General features: G+C 42.9%; 1 protein-coding gene across 10 annotated transcripts in view; it reads left to right on the top strand.

The window, feature by feature from the left end:
* tns1b (tensin 1b) overlaps positions 1 to 21,501 on the top strand; it is a 162,390-nt gene that overhangs the window by 17,357 nt on the left and 123,532 nt on the right. For 2 of the 10 annotated variants that reach the window (XM_031875011.1, XM_031875004.1), the window contains exon 1: positions 9,276 to 9,626. The exons of 7 other annotated variants lie outside the window; for them this stretch is intronic. In XM_031875011.1, coding sequence (XP_031730871.1) covers positions 9,546 to 9,626 — 81 coding nt within the window. In that variant the 5' untranslated portion in view covers positions 9,276 to 9,545. Of the gene's footprint in view, positions 1 to 2,567; positions 3,060 to 9,275; positions 9,627 to 21,501 lie in introns of those variants that run through there. One more of the 10 variants, XM_031875002.1, reaches the window with a different exon arrangement.

Here is a 21,501-nt window from a genome sequence, read left to right as displayed (position 1 = left end):
GTACATCTGATCTCCAAATTTTACCATTGCATCACATCCAATTTGGAATACTCCATCAATTCTCACCAGACAACCTTTTTTTCTAGGGTGGCAGTATCACTTGCATGCAGTCACTGAGATTTGAACCTGTGCCTTGGGAGCTTTGAAGTTCTTTGTGCCTTCTTCTGTCCAAAGAGGCTTTGGGTTGACAGCCGAGATTATAGCTTTTTTTAAAACAGCATATTTTATTGTGCACTCCATTTTGTCGCCAATCCGGACTTTCCCATGATTGCCAATCTGCCTAAACTGTTAACATCTGCCTACTTAAGATAGAGCCACGTCTCTTTGCTATGTTCAAAGATGAAATGAGCTTTCACTTAATTCCCCATGGCTTTCTGCCACGTGCTTACGTTCGCTGAGTTCGCATTCCCAAAAAAAAATGGGATGCCTTGGATCAATAGTGGGAGTGGCAGGAGATAATTGCTGCATTAACCACAGCCACTTTGTTGGGGGCAATAACATGACATGTGATATTTGAACAAATGGGACTCCGATGCAAATGTTATTATTGGCTGTTGCTTAACTTCATAAGAAATTAGTTCTATCTTTGCAGCAGACTCCGGAAAATACTTTCTCTACGGTGTAGAAATGTGATAGAATCTGAATTGTAAGTCGCTTTGGATAAAAGTGTCTGCTAAATGACTGTAATGCATGTGCATATAGGTTATAATGTCATTCAGCTAAACCTTGGCACTCTGCTATTGGCAGCTGAAATACAGGTGAAAGTTGGGATGAGGTGAAAGCTCAGCACACAGTTTAATCACTTAATCACTTAAAGTTTAATCAATGAGTCTGCAGTGTAGCCCTGTGTCTGCACTTAATAAGTCTGGTGAGGAGGCTGTGGCTAAATGACGCTGGGTAGTGGGCCATGTTTAATGTTGACTTGATATCTACAGAGACCTGTATTTACAATAATGATATAACTCCTGGATAGAGATAACAGTAGCCTAGACAACATTAAAACACATTTATTTTAGTTTAGCACTATGCTGTATGTTATTGATGGGTAATGTCAAATTGAATCGACAAATGGATACCAGCAGCTGTGACCAAAACATCTCTGTCAGTCCCCCATTAAAACCATGACCGGCCACTTCCCCTCTTATTCTCTCAGGAACAATGACCCTTCACTCCCTAACCTCGTGTCTGGTTTCCTAGAGCGGACAACAGATCTGACGTTGCCAGATTGAGACTTGAAACCAGCCCATTGTTTGCGCTGCAGAGAAGGCAGGAAGTGCGCATGATGTTGTACTCGCTCCCGCTCTGGAACTGGTCCCTTTGCCAGTATTGTGTAATCTTCTTTAACGGGAATGCAGGAGAGCAAACTGGTGGTGATTTGATTACCTAGGAGTAAAAGCGGACAAAGCCACTGTTGACGTGGCTGTCCATTGTTCGCATACTGTTGTGAGACGGTAGTCAGTGGTACGAATAGGTATTCTTGAATAAACTGTGTTAACTTTTTGTCAGGTTAGCAAACAAGCTAGTTAGCGTGCTAACAGGGAGTTAGCTAGCTAACTAGCAGCTTGGAGCCATGAACATATCTTTTTCCTTCTCGACACCTTGCTACAATTTTTGGGCGTGAAGGCTCACCACAAAAAACAGGAGGCAGCCAAATAGGGCAGTTGACTGATCTCGCAGTGTTTTCATCAACAAGTCTGAGATTTCCTTCTTTCATTTCCCCCAAAGGAAACAAAGAAGAGAGCTGCCTGTATAGCTACATGATCTGGAACACAGTTACTCTATTGTTCTGTAAGGATATTCGGCTAATGTGACGTTTGCCAGAACATAGAGTGAGATGAAAATGCCTTAATGACAAAAAAAAAAGAAAGAATTTAAATGGCAGACTTCACCAGCAGAAATTAACATCATACATCGCCTTTTGTCGGGTGTTTTAATTACGGCTCCTCTTTAACCTTCATGCCTTTAAAAGCATACATTTTTCTCTTCTTTAGTGTTGAAGATTTTCTTGTTGCTATAACAATTCACACATGTGCCCTCCACTATCTAATAATGGAAAGTAGAAAGGCAGTCCGATTCTGGCTCAATTCACTGATGGGTCCCTCAGTCTTTATATTAATTACTCAGAATGTATACAGGCTCAGGGGCTCCAGGGCCATTTATGATTGGTCTGAGGCTGCCAATCTTCATTAGGGCCCCCCTGACAGCTACAAATGCATCAGCGCCCTCCACCGAGAACACTTATCTCCCCACCACACATTCACTTAATCTCTATCTCTTTTCAGTTCACATATTCACTCACCTTGTCTCCCTTCTGGACATCTTCACCTCTCAGCATTTGACATAAAACAAGCATTAATCATAACATATGCTGGAAAGTGCCTGCATCCGAATTTGTATTTCCAGCTTTTTTTTAATTGCCGGGAATTCATTGTCACTCCACTCAACATCTTATATTCATTGTTGTTTCAGTGCTTCAAGACTCCCTCCAAGCAATCCCCCCTTTTCTACAATAAATTGTAGACCCCCCCTCCTTTTTCCATCACTATAAGTGCCTTCTTCTTTAACAGATGGCACTGCCCGACCCACCCCACACCCGCCCACTTCTGTCTTCCTCTCTCCTAATCATTTTCCTCCTCGTGCTATGAATGGAAGAACCTGCAGCATCCAGAGAAAGAGGGGACAGGATGGAGGGATGCTGTAGGGATACTAGGCAAGAGAGGGAAGGATGCTTTTAGGAATGACCTCAACCACACTTTAAGGGAACTTCTAGTCACAGAAACCGAAGGAAAATGTACTATTTCTTGGATCAGATCAGCAACCATCCAAGGATTCTCTCCAGGACTAACTACTAGGGGTCTCGTACCTCTGGACACTTGAAGGACAGGCTTGAGAGGGAGGGGAGACGAGGAGCAAGGAGCGGCAGCTGTTACAGGACGTGAGGAGGCTCTCAGGGGAGAATGGGCGGATTAGGCTGGTGTCTTGCCACAGTCTTCAGTTGGGCTAAATTTTTCTTCTACTGCATCTTCCCATTTCGGAAACAGAGGAAAAGCAAAAACAAGGTACGATTCAGGATTTAGATGTTATGGGAATTTCGGGGTTTTCGGGATAGCTTAGTTTTTTTTTTTTGACTAAGTATAAGATGAATGCACCTACATGTTGAACTTGGCTTCTGTGATTTTCCTGATTGTAACAGAGAGGAACACATTAGCTGCACTAACTCTGGTCAATCTTGTAGCCACGCTAGCGGTCGGAGTGGCTCTAGAGATGGCAATACCGTTCAGTCTGTCATTTGTTTGGTCAACCACAGTGGTCCAGGCTGAAATACTTCAACAACTATTGAATGGATTGACAGGAAATATTGTACAGACATGGTCCCCAGAGGATGAATCTTTGATGACTTTTCCTCGAGCACCACCGTGAGGTTGACATTTGTGTTTTTTACTGAATTGTCTCGACAGCTATTGGAATGAATCGCAATGAAATTTGGTATTCCTCTAGCGCCATCATCAGGTAAACATTCAGTTTGTTCATTACTTATGTTTTGATGCATTATTTCATTCCCAACTAACTCAGCTGTACTTTGCTTATGAGTATGTTAGCAGGCTGCAGTTAGCATTTAGCTCAAAGGACCACTGTGCATAAGTACAGCCTCACGGTACTGCTAGCATGGCTATAGACTTCGAGTAGGGCTTAAATTCAGTCACCAACTGTGAAATACATTAGTTCATTCATTGGTTTTCTCTCACCATGGTCTTTACTCCAAGCTGCAAAAACGTTACGAGCAGTTTGTCACAGATCATAGATATCGTAAAAAAACTCCCCGTTGTAGTTTCAATCAATCCTTGTATCATACTCGTGACATTCAGTGGGATCATCTAAAATATTGACCCAATGAACTGTAGCTTCTGACACAGGATGCGTGAAACGTTGGGATTAGGATCTTTTGCACGACCCCCATCCCCAAATGTCCCAACATTTCCAACTGCAGTTGCCAAATGACAATGGAAATAAAACTCATATTTATATGACGCTCGTAAAAGGCCTGCTATGAGCACAGAGGATGAGACCGGCTGGAGAGATAAGCACATTAGGATGCACACACACACACACACACACACACACACACACACACACACACACAGACCAGGATATTGCTAGTTTGACTTGGGCTCTTTTCCCGATAGTAGGTCTGTGCTGTCCACCAGAGCCATCAATCTTGCAAAAGCAGCCACTGCTCAGTGCTTTAGTACACACACACCATCACAGACACACACCTTGATATGCACACGATACCTACTCACGCCGAGCTCCCCCATAATTAAAGAAGAAAGTGTTATTAGTCAATGGCTGTCTGGCCACAGACACATTGAAGGCCTTTAGCATGCGACTCCCTCTCCTGGGGCTGTGCATCTTCCTCTGCTGGCACATTAATGGTGCCATGAGGTGGCGTTCAGGAGGGGGCGAAAAAGCACTTTACCTGCAGTCGCCCTCAGTCCTGGCCAGTCTAGCCACTGTCTGTGAGTGGCTTAATCCGGGGTGGTTTGGATGTGCAGTGAGTGGGATGACTGTGCTTTTAAGCAACTAAATCCCTGGCATGTCCAGGGACGCAGATTCACGGGTGATTATTTGCTGTGACCTTTCGAAGTGAGTTGTCCCAAATGTCATTCAAGATTTTGTTTTTCCAACACTATCAGTCCAAAACCCCAAAATATTCAAGGAAAAGTAGCAAATCTTTACATCTGAAAAACTTAAACAACAGAAGATTTGTTTATTTTCGGATTCTTTCCTTAAAGCTTTTATTTTATGTCGATTTTTGGTGGCCACTGTGGACAAATGTGGTACTGTTTTTCAGCATCAGAGTCTTTTGTCTCTCTCATTTTACTGCAGCAGCGTCTGGCGGTCCATGGCGGTCTGGGTCGCTGCCAGACGTCTGATTTCACAGGGAATCCATTCGGTTATTTTTCGTAAACCAAATTGTATTTTAAACGCTGCAGAAATCTATATCTCCCCGGTGTAACAGCAACAGCTGAGACAGCAAATGTCGATACATAATTTAAATCAGCACATTAATAAAATCGTAATAAGTTTAAAGGACTAGTATCACTGGGGTCGACTAGCGCACATCCCAAGTGGAAATCCCTCCTGAAACCCCTTACTCCAAAGAACTCTTCAAATTAAAAAAACAAAACAAATGTGGTCCCAAAAATGTTCTAATATCTCTTCACACCATGTACTGTAGAAGTAATATTGTCGTGTTCATGGGTCAGTGTGTTCTGGACGGTCCTTCCTCTCACTGTTGCACAGCAGAGAGAACAGAGGAAAACGTGCACACACATGTGAGTGTTCTGCAAAGGGAGGGCCCTGTATTGTTTTCAACAGATGGGAGTCACGGGGGTGGGAAAGGGTGTGTGCAGGTCCGTGTGTGTGTGTGTGTTAGGGGGCCTGCTGGCGTGTGTTCTTCCTCTGTCTGTCAACAAGTGAACTCCCCCCTTCATCTAGCAGGTTCTAGGACGTCAGCCAAGATCACACCCCTCTGTTTACATGTTCACTCTCTCGTCATCTATCTGCGTTTGTCTACTACTTATATCCACTTATCACAGCAGAGTTTATCTGTTTGTGTTTTTTTGTTTCTCCCCACCACTTTACCTTAAACCTCCTCCCTTCCCTCCGTTTTTTGTTTTGTTTTGTCTGCTGAAACCCTTTCTCAATATTGAATCCTCCCGACTGTTTACCAATCTTTACTTGGTTCAAGGACAGCGACCTGACACCGGTTAATCTTCTTAATTGTGTAAGTGCCTCGCTGTCCTCGCGTCAGCTCTGGTTTACAGAAGAAGACAGAAATGGTCAAGGTTACAGAGGTACTAAAACAAATCCCGCAAGTGATCTGATTAGCCTTTGAAAAATATACCCCACAATCCATTCTCTATATTACAGCCTCCCTCCACCACGCACACACTCCCTCCCTCCATTATCTCTGCAATCACTCCTATATGTAATAACTGCGCTATGAACAAGTGTCTGGTTATAGATGGGGGGACAGCTTGTTCTCTGACCACCAGTGGGTGCTGTGGCTGCACTTGGTTGCTGTATCTTTTGGGAGATATACAAAAGTATAATACCAAAATGATAAGTCCTGGATTTCTTTTTCTTTGAATTGTCATAATATCAAATCATGATATCGGATTTGCAAAATCTGTTTCTCTGTCCTTTGATTTTTATTTTTTAATTTTTTAACAGCTTCATATTATTTATTATTAACTTTAGAAATCTAACTAACATTTGATATACGTAATTTCTCTTAAGCTATCATTGTTGGCTGTGCAGAAAATCCTGATGCTATATATAGAAGATATTCTGTTTATCACAAATAAATGATGCATCACGCACTGTTTATCACACGAGACTGTGTTGACAGGGAATAGGAAGATGACTTCATGCAAGAGTAGAACATGATGTGCAATGTTCTGACGGTTCAGTTTCAATTTGAGCACAACTAAGCCCTGCTGGACGACGCTCAAGTGCACTCATTCAGTGACTTTGTGTTACGTTCCAAAATAGCCTCAAGCACTTTTATACACTTTGTAAAGTTCAGTCTTACCGCTCTCATCGTCCTTGTTTCCAGCAGCAGCAGACAGTTGTTTTTAGCAAAAGAAAGGAGCTCTAAAACCTCACCCTACACTACCTGCAACAAACAGCATGAAATAGGCATGTGACCTATTTTGACCCCGCCCCTTAAAGAGTGGTTCATGTGGATTTGGAAAAGTAACTGATCCATATTTCTGAAAGCAACTGATAAATATTGAAAGAAACTTTAAAGTGTTGAATTTGATAGCAGAATGTGTTGATGTGGTAGGTGGTATAATACGAGTTGTTCATTGGACTAAGTGTGCTCCCTTTGTCTCAGTGTTGTTGTGTAATCCTCTCCTACACCACAGTGTATGTTTTGAATATCTCTGTTCCGCTCAACGTGATTGGTTGATGCCTTTAGTCGCGGTGCGAAAGCTCAGAAAAATCACGCCGCTTGTTCGCCGCGTAATATTCGCGATCGGTTTGAAAGTACTCATGACAAAAACAACTGTTTATTTACTAATCCATTGGAAAAAAGGCCCCTGGTTTGTAAAGGCCTTTACACATGACACATCACTAAAAAAATTGATTAAGCAGTAATAAAAATATTTCTTGGGATAAAAAGACACAGATGTTTAGTAATTGTTTCTGCAAAGTTCTTGTTTTTCTCTGACATTATTCCAGCTTGTGTGTGTGTGTGTGTGTGTGAGTGTGTGCCTGTGTGTGTGTGTTTTGGTTGGGGATTAAGTTCAAATGTTTTCTCTCTAACATTCTCTCCTTTAGCAAATTTGTTTCTGTAGGGGTGGCCTGCAGGAAATACCAGGGGATTAATCCTCTTTTGCCACTGGGTGAGTGAGTGAGTTTGTATGTTTCTGTATGTGGGTGGGTTTGTGTATTTATATAGTTTGTGAGAAATCTCCGAGTGTGTGTGTGTGTGAGAGAGAGAGCGAGAGAGTCGGGGGGAGAAAGGGGTGGTTTTTGCTGAATGTTTGTGTATATGCATACGGTGAGTTTGATAGTTTAAATGTGCGTTTATGTTTTCAGGAAGTAGTGGGCCTGGACCCCAAATTTCCGTCGTGGATGAGAATCTTTATGTTTCTGTCAGAAAATGACGGGTCCATGAGTGTTTACAGGTGCATGTAGCCCTGTCTGCCATTGGGTAAAGGTTACATTTGTGTGGAGGTTTGCACTTGTGTTTGTGTGTGTGTATGTGTGTGAAAAACGAAGAACCCACACAAAGGGATAAAGAGTCACGCATGGGGCTAACATGGTCATTGATGAGCAGTGAGAACTTAATGAAGCAGCTCTGGCTTCCTGGCCTCTCTGTGCTCTTTCTCTGTAGTAAAGGGGTGAAGATGGAGGGGGGCGGGATTTTGTTTGAGGCTACTATACTGTCTAAAGTAGATCCTCAGGAACTACTTTTTTTTCATTGAGGAGGGAAAATGTGTGGGAGGCCAAGGGTGAGATTGAGAATGACAAAGGAGTGATCACAAGATAAGTCTGGTGATATAGAATTTTTTGGAGGGATTGTTAGCAACTACAAGGATAATACCAAAACCAACAATGAATTGATCCTTCTATTGTGTGTGTGCATCCAAAGCCTAATATGTCTGATATATTCTCTGTTCCAATTCATCAATGAGCCTCACTGTTGCACTGGGTGACATGTTCCTTTACCACGAACACATAGACTGCAGTTTCTTTTTGACCGTCCTGCTGCTGGAAATACCCGCTGTGTATTAATCCACAGCGGAAAATAGTCCCTCCAATAATGCACGATTTCCTCCAGTTTGAATAACGTTTGCTAAAAACTACAGTGCCCTGCTGTTAGAGGAAATTACTTTGACTACACAAAACACAAAACTATATATTTGTGATCCGTGTTTTGAGATTTGTGTCTTATTTTTAGTAACAAAAAAGGACTTGGAGCCACAGGGTAGGGAAGTCAGAGAGACGGATTAACACATGGTTTTGGTGTTGTCATGGGATTTGTTGATGATCACAGAAATATACGAGCATGCAAGTGTTATCTTTAAATCGTAAGATTGAGTGGAAAAGATGCCTTATGTTGATGTTGCGTGTGCTGATCATTAATTGGAATCCCATTCAGAGATTTATAAATATACAGTTTCATTCAGGCCTGTCAGGAGAGAGGCCTTTACTACTACTCTACTACTTAGAGGTGGCTGTAACCGATACTGTTACTGATACTATAATGTTTGTTACGTTTGAGACAGGCGTTTTCAACTGTTTGAAAATTGAGCATCAGATAATGTCAAACATTGTTGAGGAAACTGGGGGACAGTCTAAAGAGCAGGTGTCTTCTCTGACGTCCCAACTGATACAGTCTTATCAATTCCCAGTGTCAGGAGAAAGTGGATGTGCAGGGGTAGTCGGAGGTCATGAAATATTGAAATGGGCTCAATACAGAAATACACAGGAAAAAATTGTGCAAGAGAGAGATGGGGGGAGGTGAAGTACGATGGATGCTGCGGGGGGGGGGGGGGAGCGGTGGGATCAAGGAATGAATATAATTAAAAGTGGTGAGACATAGAGGGGTAAAGAGGGAGGGAGGCATGGGATGAGAGTGAGAGAGAGAGAGAGAGAGGAGGGGCAAAATAGATGGAGCAGCGCACCCCCTCCCCCTTTGCTCCCGTGGAGATGGTGGGGGCAGCCTTACCCCCCCCTAAAAAAAAAGGCTTTGTAAAACTTTTCCCCGGCAGAAGGGAAAGAGAGCCAGAGTGAGCGCAGAGGAGAGGCAGTCAGGGTCCAGTTTAGAGGAGAGACGCTGGGAGGAGAAAGCAAGTCATACAGTGAGGAAGAGGAGGGAGAGAGCAAGGAGCCCGAGGTGAGAGACAGTGTTTGAGTCCGGGGGCAGTCATGGCTGTGCAGTGTTGGGCAACTCTTCTCCTGGCTGGATTATACTTAAGGAAGCCCACTGGTCTGTAGCAGCAGCAGCATCACTCCTGCCCGTCACCATGCCGTCTGTCTCTCTAAGCCTGCCAGCAGCTCTGGCTGGACCTGCGCGCACCTGGGTCTGCCTGTCCTGCATGTTCTGGGTGAGATAACTTTTCAACGGGAATTAAAAAAAAAAAATCACAATTGATTTCAACAAAGCACTTCTGTCACTCCTATAAACCTGTTTTGCAGACCTCTGGCCATGTAAACCTAGCAGCATGCAAACTCCCGTCACATAATTTACGTCGTAGTCGCGTCAAGAATATGCAAGTATAGTGCGACGGTGAGTTGAGTGACAGCGTCAGCCTGGTGATGCGCTTAGCCGCAGCGCTTTCGCCAGGATTTTGCACCACATCGAGAAAGGTTGCTGGCTCATTCAAGTGGCGATAGGTCAGCCCAGAACCATTGGGAGACCCTGATCAAATCAAGCTGGGGATCTATTGGGTGGTCTGCTTGTCGGGGGTTGGGTTGAGGGTTGGGACCCCGGCAGTGGGGGGCCTTGGCATGGTGACACATTTGAATGAGGGAGATATTATGAGGGAGGATAGGAGGGTGGTGCGAACCCGAGACAAACTGTAGTTTTTTGTCCTCCCTCGAGAAACCTATTTCATATTTTCTCTACAGCTCCATGCACAGACTAAAAACATTAAATGGATCCCCTGCTCCTCTTACCCCGCCGTCTCTCTTTCTGACCCTTTCCCACTCCCTCGGTGTCCCGCTCTGTCTAGCTCTATGTGGTTGGGACACAGCTATTTTTTGCTTTCTCTTGTATAATTCAATCTGCCGCGCATTCCCGCTCGCAGTGAGGGGCTGTTTGTGCACTCGTGTGCCCTCTGAGCTCTGATGTGGTCAGCGAAGAACTGTGCTCATGTGTGTGTGTGTCCACACTTAAAAGTATTGTGACCGTGGTCTCGACCTTTGTCTTTAAACACTGTGAGTGCTTTTTCCTAATTTGTGCTGATATGAAAGAACATTCCTGGCTAAAATATACAACATAGCATGCTGCTCTCCTCTTTTTTTTGTTTAGTTGGGCTGAATGGAGGATGAAAGAGGAGAGTAGTTGAATAGGCCATTGAGATCCATCCTTTCCCCATTCTGCAGTGGTCCTTTGGGACATGACTGCACACCACAGACAGAGCTGCAGTCCTTGGCGAGGAGACTGGATAATCTTACAGGGCTCTTCATCAGTTAATTACCGTTCTTTCTTTCGAAGAGGGGAGGCGAGGTGAAAGGGGGGGGGGGTCGTAAAAGAATCTCAAAGCCCCCCAGCTAAGCTCTGGGTCACTGATTGACTGCGTCAGAGCACTGTATGACAAAGCGAGCTCACTTAAGGGGGCGGGGTTCAATCTGAGCCCCTGCATTATTAGCAGATCTTTGTTTGGCCCTAAAGTAGCCTTAATTTGGGCACACCTTATTCCAACTGATTGGGGTTAGAGTTAGGGTTAACAGCAACCTTCATTCCAATCAAAACATGAACCTTTGCCAAGACCCCCAAGTGATCTATCAAAAAAAAAAAATCAGGAAAAAAATGGCAAATGCATCAAATGGTTCTTCTTCTTTCTGATGATGAATTGCTCTACTTTTGTCTAGACTGTTCAGGTTGTGAATATGTCTGTCGGCACAGACATATTCCATGGGCAGCTGGGAAAGTGAGTACATCTGCAAAAGCTGTTATGAGGCAACAGAGAAGTAGAAGAGAGAGAGATGGGTATGGGGGAAAATGAAAGGAGCAATTAAGAGTGAGTAAGGACGCACAGATGCAGGAAACAGACCATCTCCAGGAGCTCGACAGGATCTACTCCTCAGCCTGGCCTCAAATAGGGAGGGATTTCTTCTCATCCGAGCAGGCTGGTCCTGGATGACGGGAGTTATTTCCAGCACAGAAGCAGAAAGAGAAAGCTCTGGGAAGTATCGGAAATGACAGGAACAATTTGAAGGACAAAGGAAATGAGTGGAAGATGCTCTGGGCAAGATCGGAGGGCAAAGCAAGCACGGATGGTGCAAGAGGCCCTGAAAGAAGACCTTCGGAAGAGTGCCGCTCCTCCGTGAAACACTGAATAATGAATGAAAGCCAGAAAAAAAGGGGTTTTAGGGAAACTTTTATCAGGTTTCTCTAAAAGGGCTGCAAAAAACAATCAAATGTCCTCTACCTGCCCGTTGCTGAGTGAAACTGTAAAGGGGATGCAAATCCTGTTGACATTCAAGAATGGCAGGTTATGAGTGCGTCCTCTTATTATGGCTTTTGCAGCAAACAGGTGTGATGGAAAGGATGTGTGCCAGGCAGTTGCACAGATGCCGGTAGCGGTGGCCAGGTGCATCTGATCTGACAAGGTGTTGTTGTAGGAAACACTGCCTCAGATCACTGCCTCACAAATATTGACCCATGGCTAAACCTTCAGAGTTGTCAGGGTTCAAAGAACTCCTTCGGGATGATCGATATCCATGAACGCATGCTCAGTCCATCTAGGTTCAGTGTTTGGTCTCAGAAGGATCGCTCTGGGAAATGGTGTCACCTCAGGAATGTTAGGTCATTGGTCTTCAGTTGTCTTGACTTGAACATAGACAAATTCCAAACCTGTTGTTCTCAGTCCATTCTTCTGATTAAAAAGAACTATTTTCTTGCATCCCCTGCACTCATCTCCTTTTCCAACCTCCTTTTTCTCTTTTGCTCTGGTGCTAGTTTGATTCCCCCCCCCACATCTGAGTTCCTGAGATTACCTCTGATTTGTGTTGGAAAATGTTCCACGTGGGGCCCCCTTTGAAATACGGCAACATTTCTGTAATAGTAACATCTGGGTTTACGCTGCCCCAATGTTTTTTACTCTAATGGATTTGCCATGCAGTTGTTTTCTGTCTTGACTTTCATCCTGTTGTTTCCAACCTGAAGGGAGTTTGCAACAAGACTCATGCTGTTTCATCTTGGCGTCGCTCTCTGGTCCTTGGTTAAAAAAAAATCTCCAACAACAAAAAGGGAAGTTTAACCCTTGCTCAGTTGATTTATGAGAGTTGTTGAGCTTTGTGTAACACCTCCCACCCGCCCTTTTTGTTCCCGAAGAGACCCCCAGCTTTGTGCATGCTTCACTGGGCACATTGGCCTTAAACCTCCCATGGCCTTCTGACTTTAGCCAGTGGGAGTTTAGAGATTCAGAAATTTGACTGGGTTTTAGTTTCCCCATTTTCCTCCCCCTAATCCAGGAATATTGACTTATAAACCACCGTTAAGTCAGTCTATGCTCATTTTTAGTGGCGGTAGTAAAATAATGAAATGCACTGATAGCCAATGGTTCGTTCTACTGTATATTATTTTGCACAGTTTTTTTCACCCTCATGCCTGCACCGTACCTTTGAGGCTCAACAAGTTATTTCATGTCATGAGTTTTGTACAGCCAATTTGTTACATTCGGTTTAGGTTGTGTTGAGTTATGTATGGCCTGCCCACACTCATTAAAGATACAATGACAATGTTTTGCAATGACCAGCAACTTTAGGTCTCGCTATCTGTCTACGAATGACTACGAATATCCCTTCGCTTTTTTACCTTTCAACGCTAGAATTAGCCAAAATAACGCTGCAATCCAGATGCATCTTGGTTAGTTTGTGTTGCACCGATGCAAAGATCTCAACAATTGCCATTAACATTCAACAACTGATTCCTGATGATTGTGGGGATCCCTTCACCTTCTGTCGGGAGCTGCTCTCTGCTAACAATGACCCTGGACCAACACTTTGGTTCATATTAACCTCTCTTGATAACTAATGATCAGATTTCCATGACATCTGCCTCGCCTCGCACCTCGCCTATTCTATTGGACAGATTATCATGAAATATACATATATGTATCTATGTATATAGTGATACATATATCATTTTCATGGATCCTATGGCGTACACTCTTTCCATTTCAATCTTCTATTCATTACTTTTCATTAACTTTGCTCTTGTGCTACCTTAGGTCAAAATGTGGAAGACAAGAAATCACATAATTTGGGCAGAGTTCAAATTTCTGATCCTGAAAGGATTTCATTTTAAGTTTGTTAAAATGTTCAACAACTTTGCAGTGTGCAGCTATTGCAGCATCTAGCAGCTGATAGTGGTGCTTTCAACTTTTAGTCTTGGTGTTTTGATTATTTTTTTCAGTTCCATTTGTTTTCAATTTTTTAGAAATGAGCAATTTCTTCTTTTAAAATCACAAAACCAAAAACAACCCATTATTGTGAATTGTGGAAATGTTTGTGGCACCAAATGGGTCCTGAATGGGTGGCTGCTAAATTAAGTCTAAATTAAGTTTTATTTTATGTATTTAATCTTGGTTTGTATATTTTTTTAAAGTAGACTTTGTCTCATAAATTATCAGAAGAGATGTACTGTAAAATCTGTCTTAATACCCTGAGCTGAACATGTTAAAAACATGTTCTACAACATGTTTTGTTCTTTTGTCAGCCTCTCTAGGTTCATTGCTGTACTTAAATTTGATCTCATGAGCAATAACTATATACAGGTGACCTTGCTGAAGGAAATGCCTGCTAGACCCTTGAGAAGGAAGGTCAGAGGTCACGGATAAAGAAGTGAAACATCTGTGGGGACTTTGCTCTAGAGTGTGGGGAGGTGTTTGGAACTGGTAATAGTTAAGATTGGACAGCTAACAGGAAGCTCACTGTGGGGCCTGGCCCCCCACAATACCAGAGCAAAACAAATCCTCCACCAGTTTGTTGAGCAGTCCACAACGATGTTAGGGACACAGTGATCATCATTTGTGTTTACCTCGAAGTACATAAGTCGTTTTAGAGACTGTTGAGCAGAAAACATTTATTATCCTAATCCAAAAAATGTAAGAGAAATTGGGATTATATCAAACGTTCAGGCAACGTGAAACCATGGCTGTGGTCAAATAGTCAGAAAATGTAATCCTATGTATATTCCCAACCAATTTTTTCTTGACCTCGATAGAAAACGTCATGAGATCAAGGAAAGATGTGAAGAAGAGTTCATAAGGACTTATGAATAAGAGAATCCGGCTGCACTAACACGATGCAACTGCCGACATAGAAAGTGAGAAATGAGTACAGTGACAAACTCAAGTCAATTCAATTAAGGATTCCCGTACAAAGTAGAATCACACCATCCAGATGGATGTTTTTAATTTATCCATAATGTGCGATTAAACCGCGATGGAGGATATTGGTGGCCCAATGGTGCGTTGCGTTAAAGGCTGCTGCCCCAAGGAATTGTTTGATGGCATTACCTCATTTTCTTTCCTCAAGTACAGTACAGTGCTATGCTAAAGGAGATAAGGAAGGAAGCACTGAAGCACCTTTCCGTAGCATTTAGAGAATTTGACCGGCTCTTATCATGGCTGCCAGTTAGATACTTCCTGGTTATTTCGCACAGTTGGGAACCTTACTAAGCAAAAAAGACTAATCGACCGCAGCCCACATGTTCCACCTCGAGCAGGTGATCATCAGCTGACCTTTTTCGACCTGTGCTACTGTTACGATATGTCTTACCATGCCACAGATAAACACTTCAGTGGCTCATCAAAAAATCAAAACAGGATGTTCAATTCCATTCGTGGTCCTAGTGGCCGCTGTCCAGCAAAGGTTACGTAGCCTGCCTTTGAAGGTTTGATATCTTGTTTATCAACCCCCATGTAAGCCGCCTTATATGGCCATGCTTCACATCTCATGTGTTCAACACAGTCATTATTAGCCAAACCATTCCGTACATGTAATGTGGACTCAAGCGTTGTGCTTCTTCACTGCCAGAGCAGAGCAGAGCGGCTAAGTTAAACTTCCGAAGATATTTTAACAAGGCTCTGTTTTACACAATCACTGATCAATTCCAGGAAGCGCGTCACCTTATGGAAGCTGATACCAAAACGTGAGCGTGTGTGCATTAGTGTGAATGAACGTGACATTGAGAGTAAGAGCACGGAGCTTTCTCCATTATGCCAGTATTTATGTCTCGACTGTGCCAGCTGCACAGTCCGGATTGTTTGAGGAGATTAAGATCTTTCTTGGCTCCCATTTCTCTAATCTGTCTGTCAAGGGCTCTCACCAAAGAGGCCCACGGAACTTGTTAATGCCATGATAACCTCTAACTCTGGATGTGATCTGAGACCTCCCGCAGATACCTATGCATTCAAGTGTGAGGCCAAACAATGCTCATTGGAAGTGGCGCTGATGGCGTCCTGCTGTGCTGGCTGTGCATTTCTCCAAGGGGATTGGGATTTGCGTTTGAGGGTTTTAACATTCTTCTAATTTAGACTCAGTAAGTGACTTGGATCGTAGTGTTTTTGAGTGCCACAAGTGATTTGCTGGATTTATTTGAATTTTTTTCCTATTTGAAGTATTTTAGGAAACGATCCAGGAATGATTTTGATCTAGTTTGGGAGAACAGAAGAGGCACTCTTAAGGAAATTATGAGACGTAATCATGAGAACAAATTCCCTAAAGAACATGTCATCCCCATCCTTCCCAGAGAACATTTTGGTTCATGGTTTAAGTTTCATCAGTCTCCTCCAAATGCCTCAGTCTCTGCCAACCCAGCACGATATGGAACACGTGCTGTTTTCCCTTGGCGGTCGGCTCTTAGGATGAACTTTGGCTGTCTATGATTAAACCTGTTTTATCCCACCGAATTAATGTTGTTGGCAAAGGCCGTCCCGCTTGCTTTTATTTGGGGCTCGTAGCCATCTCTGTTCCACATGTATGATTTATTTTCATAGGCTGCTCATTTCGCAACACTGTGAGAGAAAGTTTAGAGCTTTGCTTTTAAAACAGAAAGCTTATCTCGAAGCATTCTGAGATTTCCACTGAAAACAATTGAAAGAGGACTTTTATGAGTTGCTTAATATGGATTTGTCGTACGATTTCATCGCACATACCTGAACCCAGGAAATCACAATCTAATTTCACCAGTAATAGAGAATTGTATTTTACACTCACAGTGAAAAAGAGAAGGCATACAACTGTAAAGAAGAAGAAGTGAATTGATGGACAAAAGCTGAACATATAAAAAATCAAACAAAGCAGAACGTATCAACATGTTATGATTAAATGGAAATGTAAGGATGTCATTTCCTTATAGCTTTATTCTATAAATTCAGTACTTTGTTTTCATCTTTGATGGATGTAGCTTCATAAGACTCGTGTGTCATGTAGGTTTCTGGAGATAAAGAGGCTAACCCTGTATACAGCCTCATATCATCCTCGTATCCTATCTCAAAACAGATCACAAAATGACTGCAATTTTTTATTAAGCAGTTTGTTTTGGTGTTATACCATTTGTTTCATCTACTTTGATAACTTTTAGTTTTAGTTTTCTGAGATGCTCGAGGTGCTTTGGCAGGTCTTTTTTTCCTTTCTTGGGTTCATTTAAAGGTTCAGCATTCCGGGGGATTTATTGGCAGATGTAGAATATATTCTTCATAACTATGTTTTCATTGGTATATAATCACCTGGAGCTAAGAATAGTTTTTGTTAGCTTAGAATGAGCCATTTATATCTACATAGGGAGGGGTTCCTCTTCACAGAGTCCGCCATGTCTATAGTAGCCCAGAATGGACAAACAAAACATTGGCTCTAGAGAGGGTCTTTCACGTTTTTATGTTACCTGAAGGCCACCGTATTTCTCCAACACGCTTGGAAAGGGAGTGGTATTCAGTTGGACCTACACACTGGTCCTTTTAAGAATTTTAAGATTTAATAATGGAAGGAGACACTGAAATTCCAAATTTGAATGTGATTACACCTCTTGGTTTTTATATTCAAAGCTCAAACAGAACATTTGTGTCGCTACATAACAGTCATGTGGCTCACCGTTTGTCTTTCAATTGTCAGTTTTTGGAACGACAGGATTAATGGCCATCTTGGTTTTTAGCTTTTGAACAAAAAAAGTTAATCAAGACTTCGACAGCCATGCTAGTAGCTCTATGTGGCTGTACATAGGCACAGCAGGGCTTTGGGCTAAATGCTAGCGTCAGCATTCTCATAATGATAATATAAGCATGCTGATTTTTAGCAGATTTTACCATCTTAAAAGTAGTGATTGAGACCATAAAGTCATGTAAAAAATACTTACTGAGGCAATAAAATAAATGAGAAGTAGGGTCATTTTCTCATAGACTTCTATGCAATCAGACTTCTTTTTGCAACCGGTGGAGCTGCCCCTGAAGGCTATTACACAGAATGCATGTTTAAGACACTTCCGCCTTGGCCTTTACTTATCAGAACCGGAGGTTTCCGCCAGGTTATCATACTAACATTTGCTACTTAGCACTAAACACAATGTACAGTTGAGCCTGATGGGAACGTCGAGTATTAGGTGAACGATGACTGAATGTCTGTTCTAAACTTCATAGCAGTGAATCCAATATCCGATTGACATTGTCATCGCTAGAGCCACGGCATTAGCATGACTAGACACTAAATTAGAGCTTGCTTGCAGTGTTCTCGAGAACCGCTCATTGCTCGTTGACTCCACGCAAGTGAAGACGAGTTTGGTTGTAACTTTGGCACATCCAGCATTCAGCAGCGAAAGTGAACTGCAGTCCATGAGCCGCGGCCTGTAAAATGTCTAAATTGCACCAACTTTGACACTGCAGGTGAAGTAGATCGGAGATATGCGAAGGACACACTTGCATACAGACAGATATTGTATATATTAAAGTTAGATTCAAGCCAACACTACTAATTAGGTTTAACCTGCATTAAAATGTAGCAACATCTTTACTAAAAAACAATACTTTTTGACAAATTGTGTCTCCATTGCCCAGACCAAAAAAACCTCAGAGTACCAAATCCTGATAATCATGACACGATGACCACTCTGTGTTACTCTCTCAGTGATGCTGATGGTCTGTGAAAAAGGAAGGATTTTTATCCTCCCCCTTTCACTTCTTGGATGACTGAGTAATTTCCTCCCCAGGATCCACCTCACTAAGATGAAATACATGTAGAGAGTGGAGTTAGAAGGAGGGGAGCAAAGGGTGAGAGACTGGAATGTTTGGGGTGCATTTTTCCCCCAAATGAAAAGCAGGTGACTGTTCATTGTAAGGCCGTTTGGTTAGAGGGAAGCGGAGAGCGGAAGAAAAGGGAGGAAGCAAAGGTTGAAAAAAACACAAAAAAAGAAAGCTCTCTTCTCTCTGGTATTTAGCGGTGAATTGTTACCCGTTGCACTTGTTCTGTAGTGCGCTGCTTACAATTAGGGGATTCACAGACATCTCCTCCTTCAGCTGAATGTATTGTAACTTGTCATTCAGGAGAAGCTGGATAGAAACCTTAATTGGAACCAGGCTCATTCTGAGCTGAGTCGTTTTTATCTGGTATTCGTTTGTCCTTAAGAGTTGATCAAGGGAGTCACTGTGCAACGTATCTGGGAATATTTTACTCCAAGAGCCTACTAAACACTATGATGTCACTAGTGTGATTCTAGCAGCTAGGAAATCAAACAGTTCTGTTGTGTGACGGTAACTCCATTTCACTGATGTTAACCCATGAAAACCATAGCAATGTATAAGTTTGATTGTGGTACAAGGAAATTAAAGTTAGGGTTGCTAATATTCTTCAAAAACCTTTTTTGTTAAAATTGTTGAAATCTCATTATATCCTGACACCAATCAATAAATCAAATGCTCTGACACAACAAAGGAAAACCATCTGATACCTGTGGCTGTCACAGGACTGTAATAAGCCCGTCCAATCATCTCATTTGGCCCGAATGAAATGATTGGACAGCCCACCTGCCTGTCTACCTACCTACCTACCTGCATACCTGATTGCACTCGGACTCTGCACATGTCTCTGTGTGTGTCCTCTCTTCCACAGGCTGCTAGCTTGACTGTGAGCACTGACAATAGCCATGTTCATTATGTACGTTCATAATGATCATTTTGGGGGAGTGGCTTTGAGAGGGAGGCCTGAAGGGACGGGCTGTCAGTGTTGACAATTTGGTCACTTTCTCACTAGATTTAACAAGTTTTGGAGCTAGTGCCGCTAGCTAGTTTAATGTGAAAAGAGTTGGCAACACTGGGCTGGGTGTTTTTTTGGTTGGATCATTTTTAAAAACCTAGCGTAGTCTTACTGGTTTCTCAAGATTACCATCCCTAGCTTTAAACGTCTGGTAAACATGCGATTTGTAGCTGTGAGTCAGTTTTTATCTGAAGATGAATAACTGTCTTCACAAATTGAGGTTGGATGCTAGGTGTATGTAATGGAATAATACAGATACATACACTGTTTAGACTTGCGCAGGTAACAGCTAATTAGTAGCAGATGGAGCCAGAGGGGGATGAATATGGGGATCAGCAGAGAAAGGTAGTGTAGGCGTTTGTGTTTATGGAAACAAAGCCTCTGGTGAATCCCTCTTCTCTTCATGCTCACACTCACAACTCTTTCTTGCCATTTGTTGTTGGTTCAGTCACTTCATTGTATAGCAAATGACTCATAGGTTTTGCTTCTCATACATTTAACTCCTGGGTGGCGAGGTAAACAGTTTTGTGGTGTGTCTGTGTGTGTGTGTGTGTGTGTGTGTGTGTGTGTTACTTTTGTGTTGGAGCTTGTTTCAGCTATAAAGTATGCACATTTACACTGGGGTCAGAATGATTTACCGGAGTAACATTTCTTCCAGGAAAGCCATCCCTTTCTGATTCATTTCAATGTTTATTAGTTATAAAAATGAAAGAGGACAAAGACAATGAATAACTGATTCCTGAGTGAGGGGAGCCAACATTTTATTTTGACATCTAGTTTACACTTTGTGTCACAAGCCCTCTGTCTGCCATCTGCTCTTCCTATCAGCTTGTGTTTTACCTTATTAGATAAAGGTGGCACGACACCGACTTTACACATGAAGCCCAGATTACTCATCAGGAGTATAGCCCTGTGAAAGACAGTTAATGGTAGGGGGATCTAATACAATAAGCTATTGAGCTGCATTATGGGAATTGTAGCATCCCAGTGTTTTTGGGACTTGACCCTTACAGGATATCTCATCCTGATCTGCTTCGATTTTGATCATTCTACACTTTTTGGAAGTGTGGTACTAAATATAGAGAACCCCTTACAATATGCACAGACACAGAATAAACTGCAAGGGGAAGTATTTCAGCACTGAATGCAAAGCAGCAGTGAGTTACCAGCATTTGGCCGTACTCGTTTCTGTCCAAAATAGTCTTACTCCTACTGCATACCCTTCTCTGGGGGTCTTCCTGTCTCCGGTCAGCTGTGTGTGTGTGTGTGTGTGTGTGTGTGTGTGTGTATGTGTGTGTTTTAGTGGCACCAAGCTGCTCTCCTAACTGGATCATGCGTCATCAAAGGAAGCGCTGCGATTGCACACTGATCACAACAAGGATTGCATTGATTTCCTTTTAGTTCAAAGTGACAACCTCTCTGCGTCTTTCCCATGCACCTTCAGTGCAAACTGGCAGAGAAACTGTATGGGTTGTGAGACTGTATGTGTATGGGGGGGGTGAACATGAGAAGTGGAGGAAGAGTCAGGGAGAGTCTTGAGTAGACGAGGGCAGGGTGCGTAGGGAGGAGGTCAGGCAGAGGGGAAGAAGAGATGTGGAGATCGGTCAAAGGTCGTGGGCTCTTGCTAGCTGCTATAAGGAATAGCTGCCTTGTGAGAAGGGAACATGCCCAGTGGGAAGGGAGTAGGACAAAACAGGAGAAGAAGGGTGTCTTGGGAAGTCTCCTTGGGAAACACGACTACTCAAAATTGATTTTTATTCGCTTACGCACTCATTGAGTCTGTGATTGTCTCATACACACACACACAGTCACAGATGGAGACATGTGGTGGTCACCCCAGTGCGTCCTGTTAAAATGTCCATCCATGCATATGGTGTCCCATATGAGAGGCGGCGGCGCGCTAACTCGCTGATTAACCCAGCCGACTGGAGAGGTCTCGTTTAGTCTTCTGGCTCCGTCAGGACAAACAATGGCCTCTGATTTGTGTGTGGGGGGGGGGGGGGGGGG

The sequence above is a fragment of the Anarrhichthys ocellatus genome, unplaced genomic scaffold (genome assembly GCF_004355925.1).
Source record: "Anarrhichthys ocellatus isolate YVR2014 unplaced genomic scaffold, GSC_Weel_1.0 scaffold86, whole genome shotgun sequence".
In the NCBI taxonomy this organism is placed as follows: Eukaryota; Metazoa; Chordata; class Actinopteri; order Perciformes; family Anarhichadidae; genus Anarrhichthys; species Anarrhichthys ocellatus.
The sequence above is the reverse complement of the archived record's forward strand: the minus strand, read 5'-3'. Positions and strand labels throughout refer to the sequence as shown.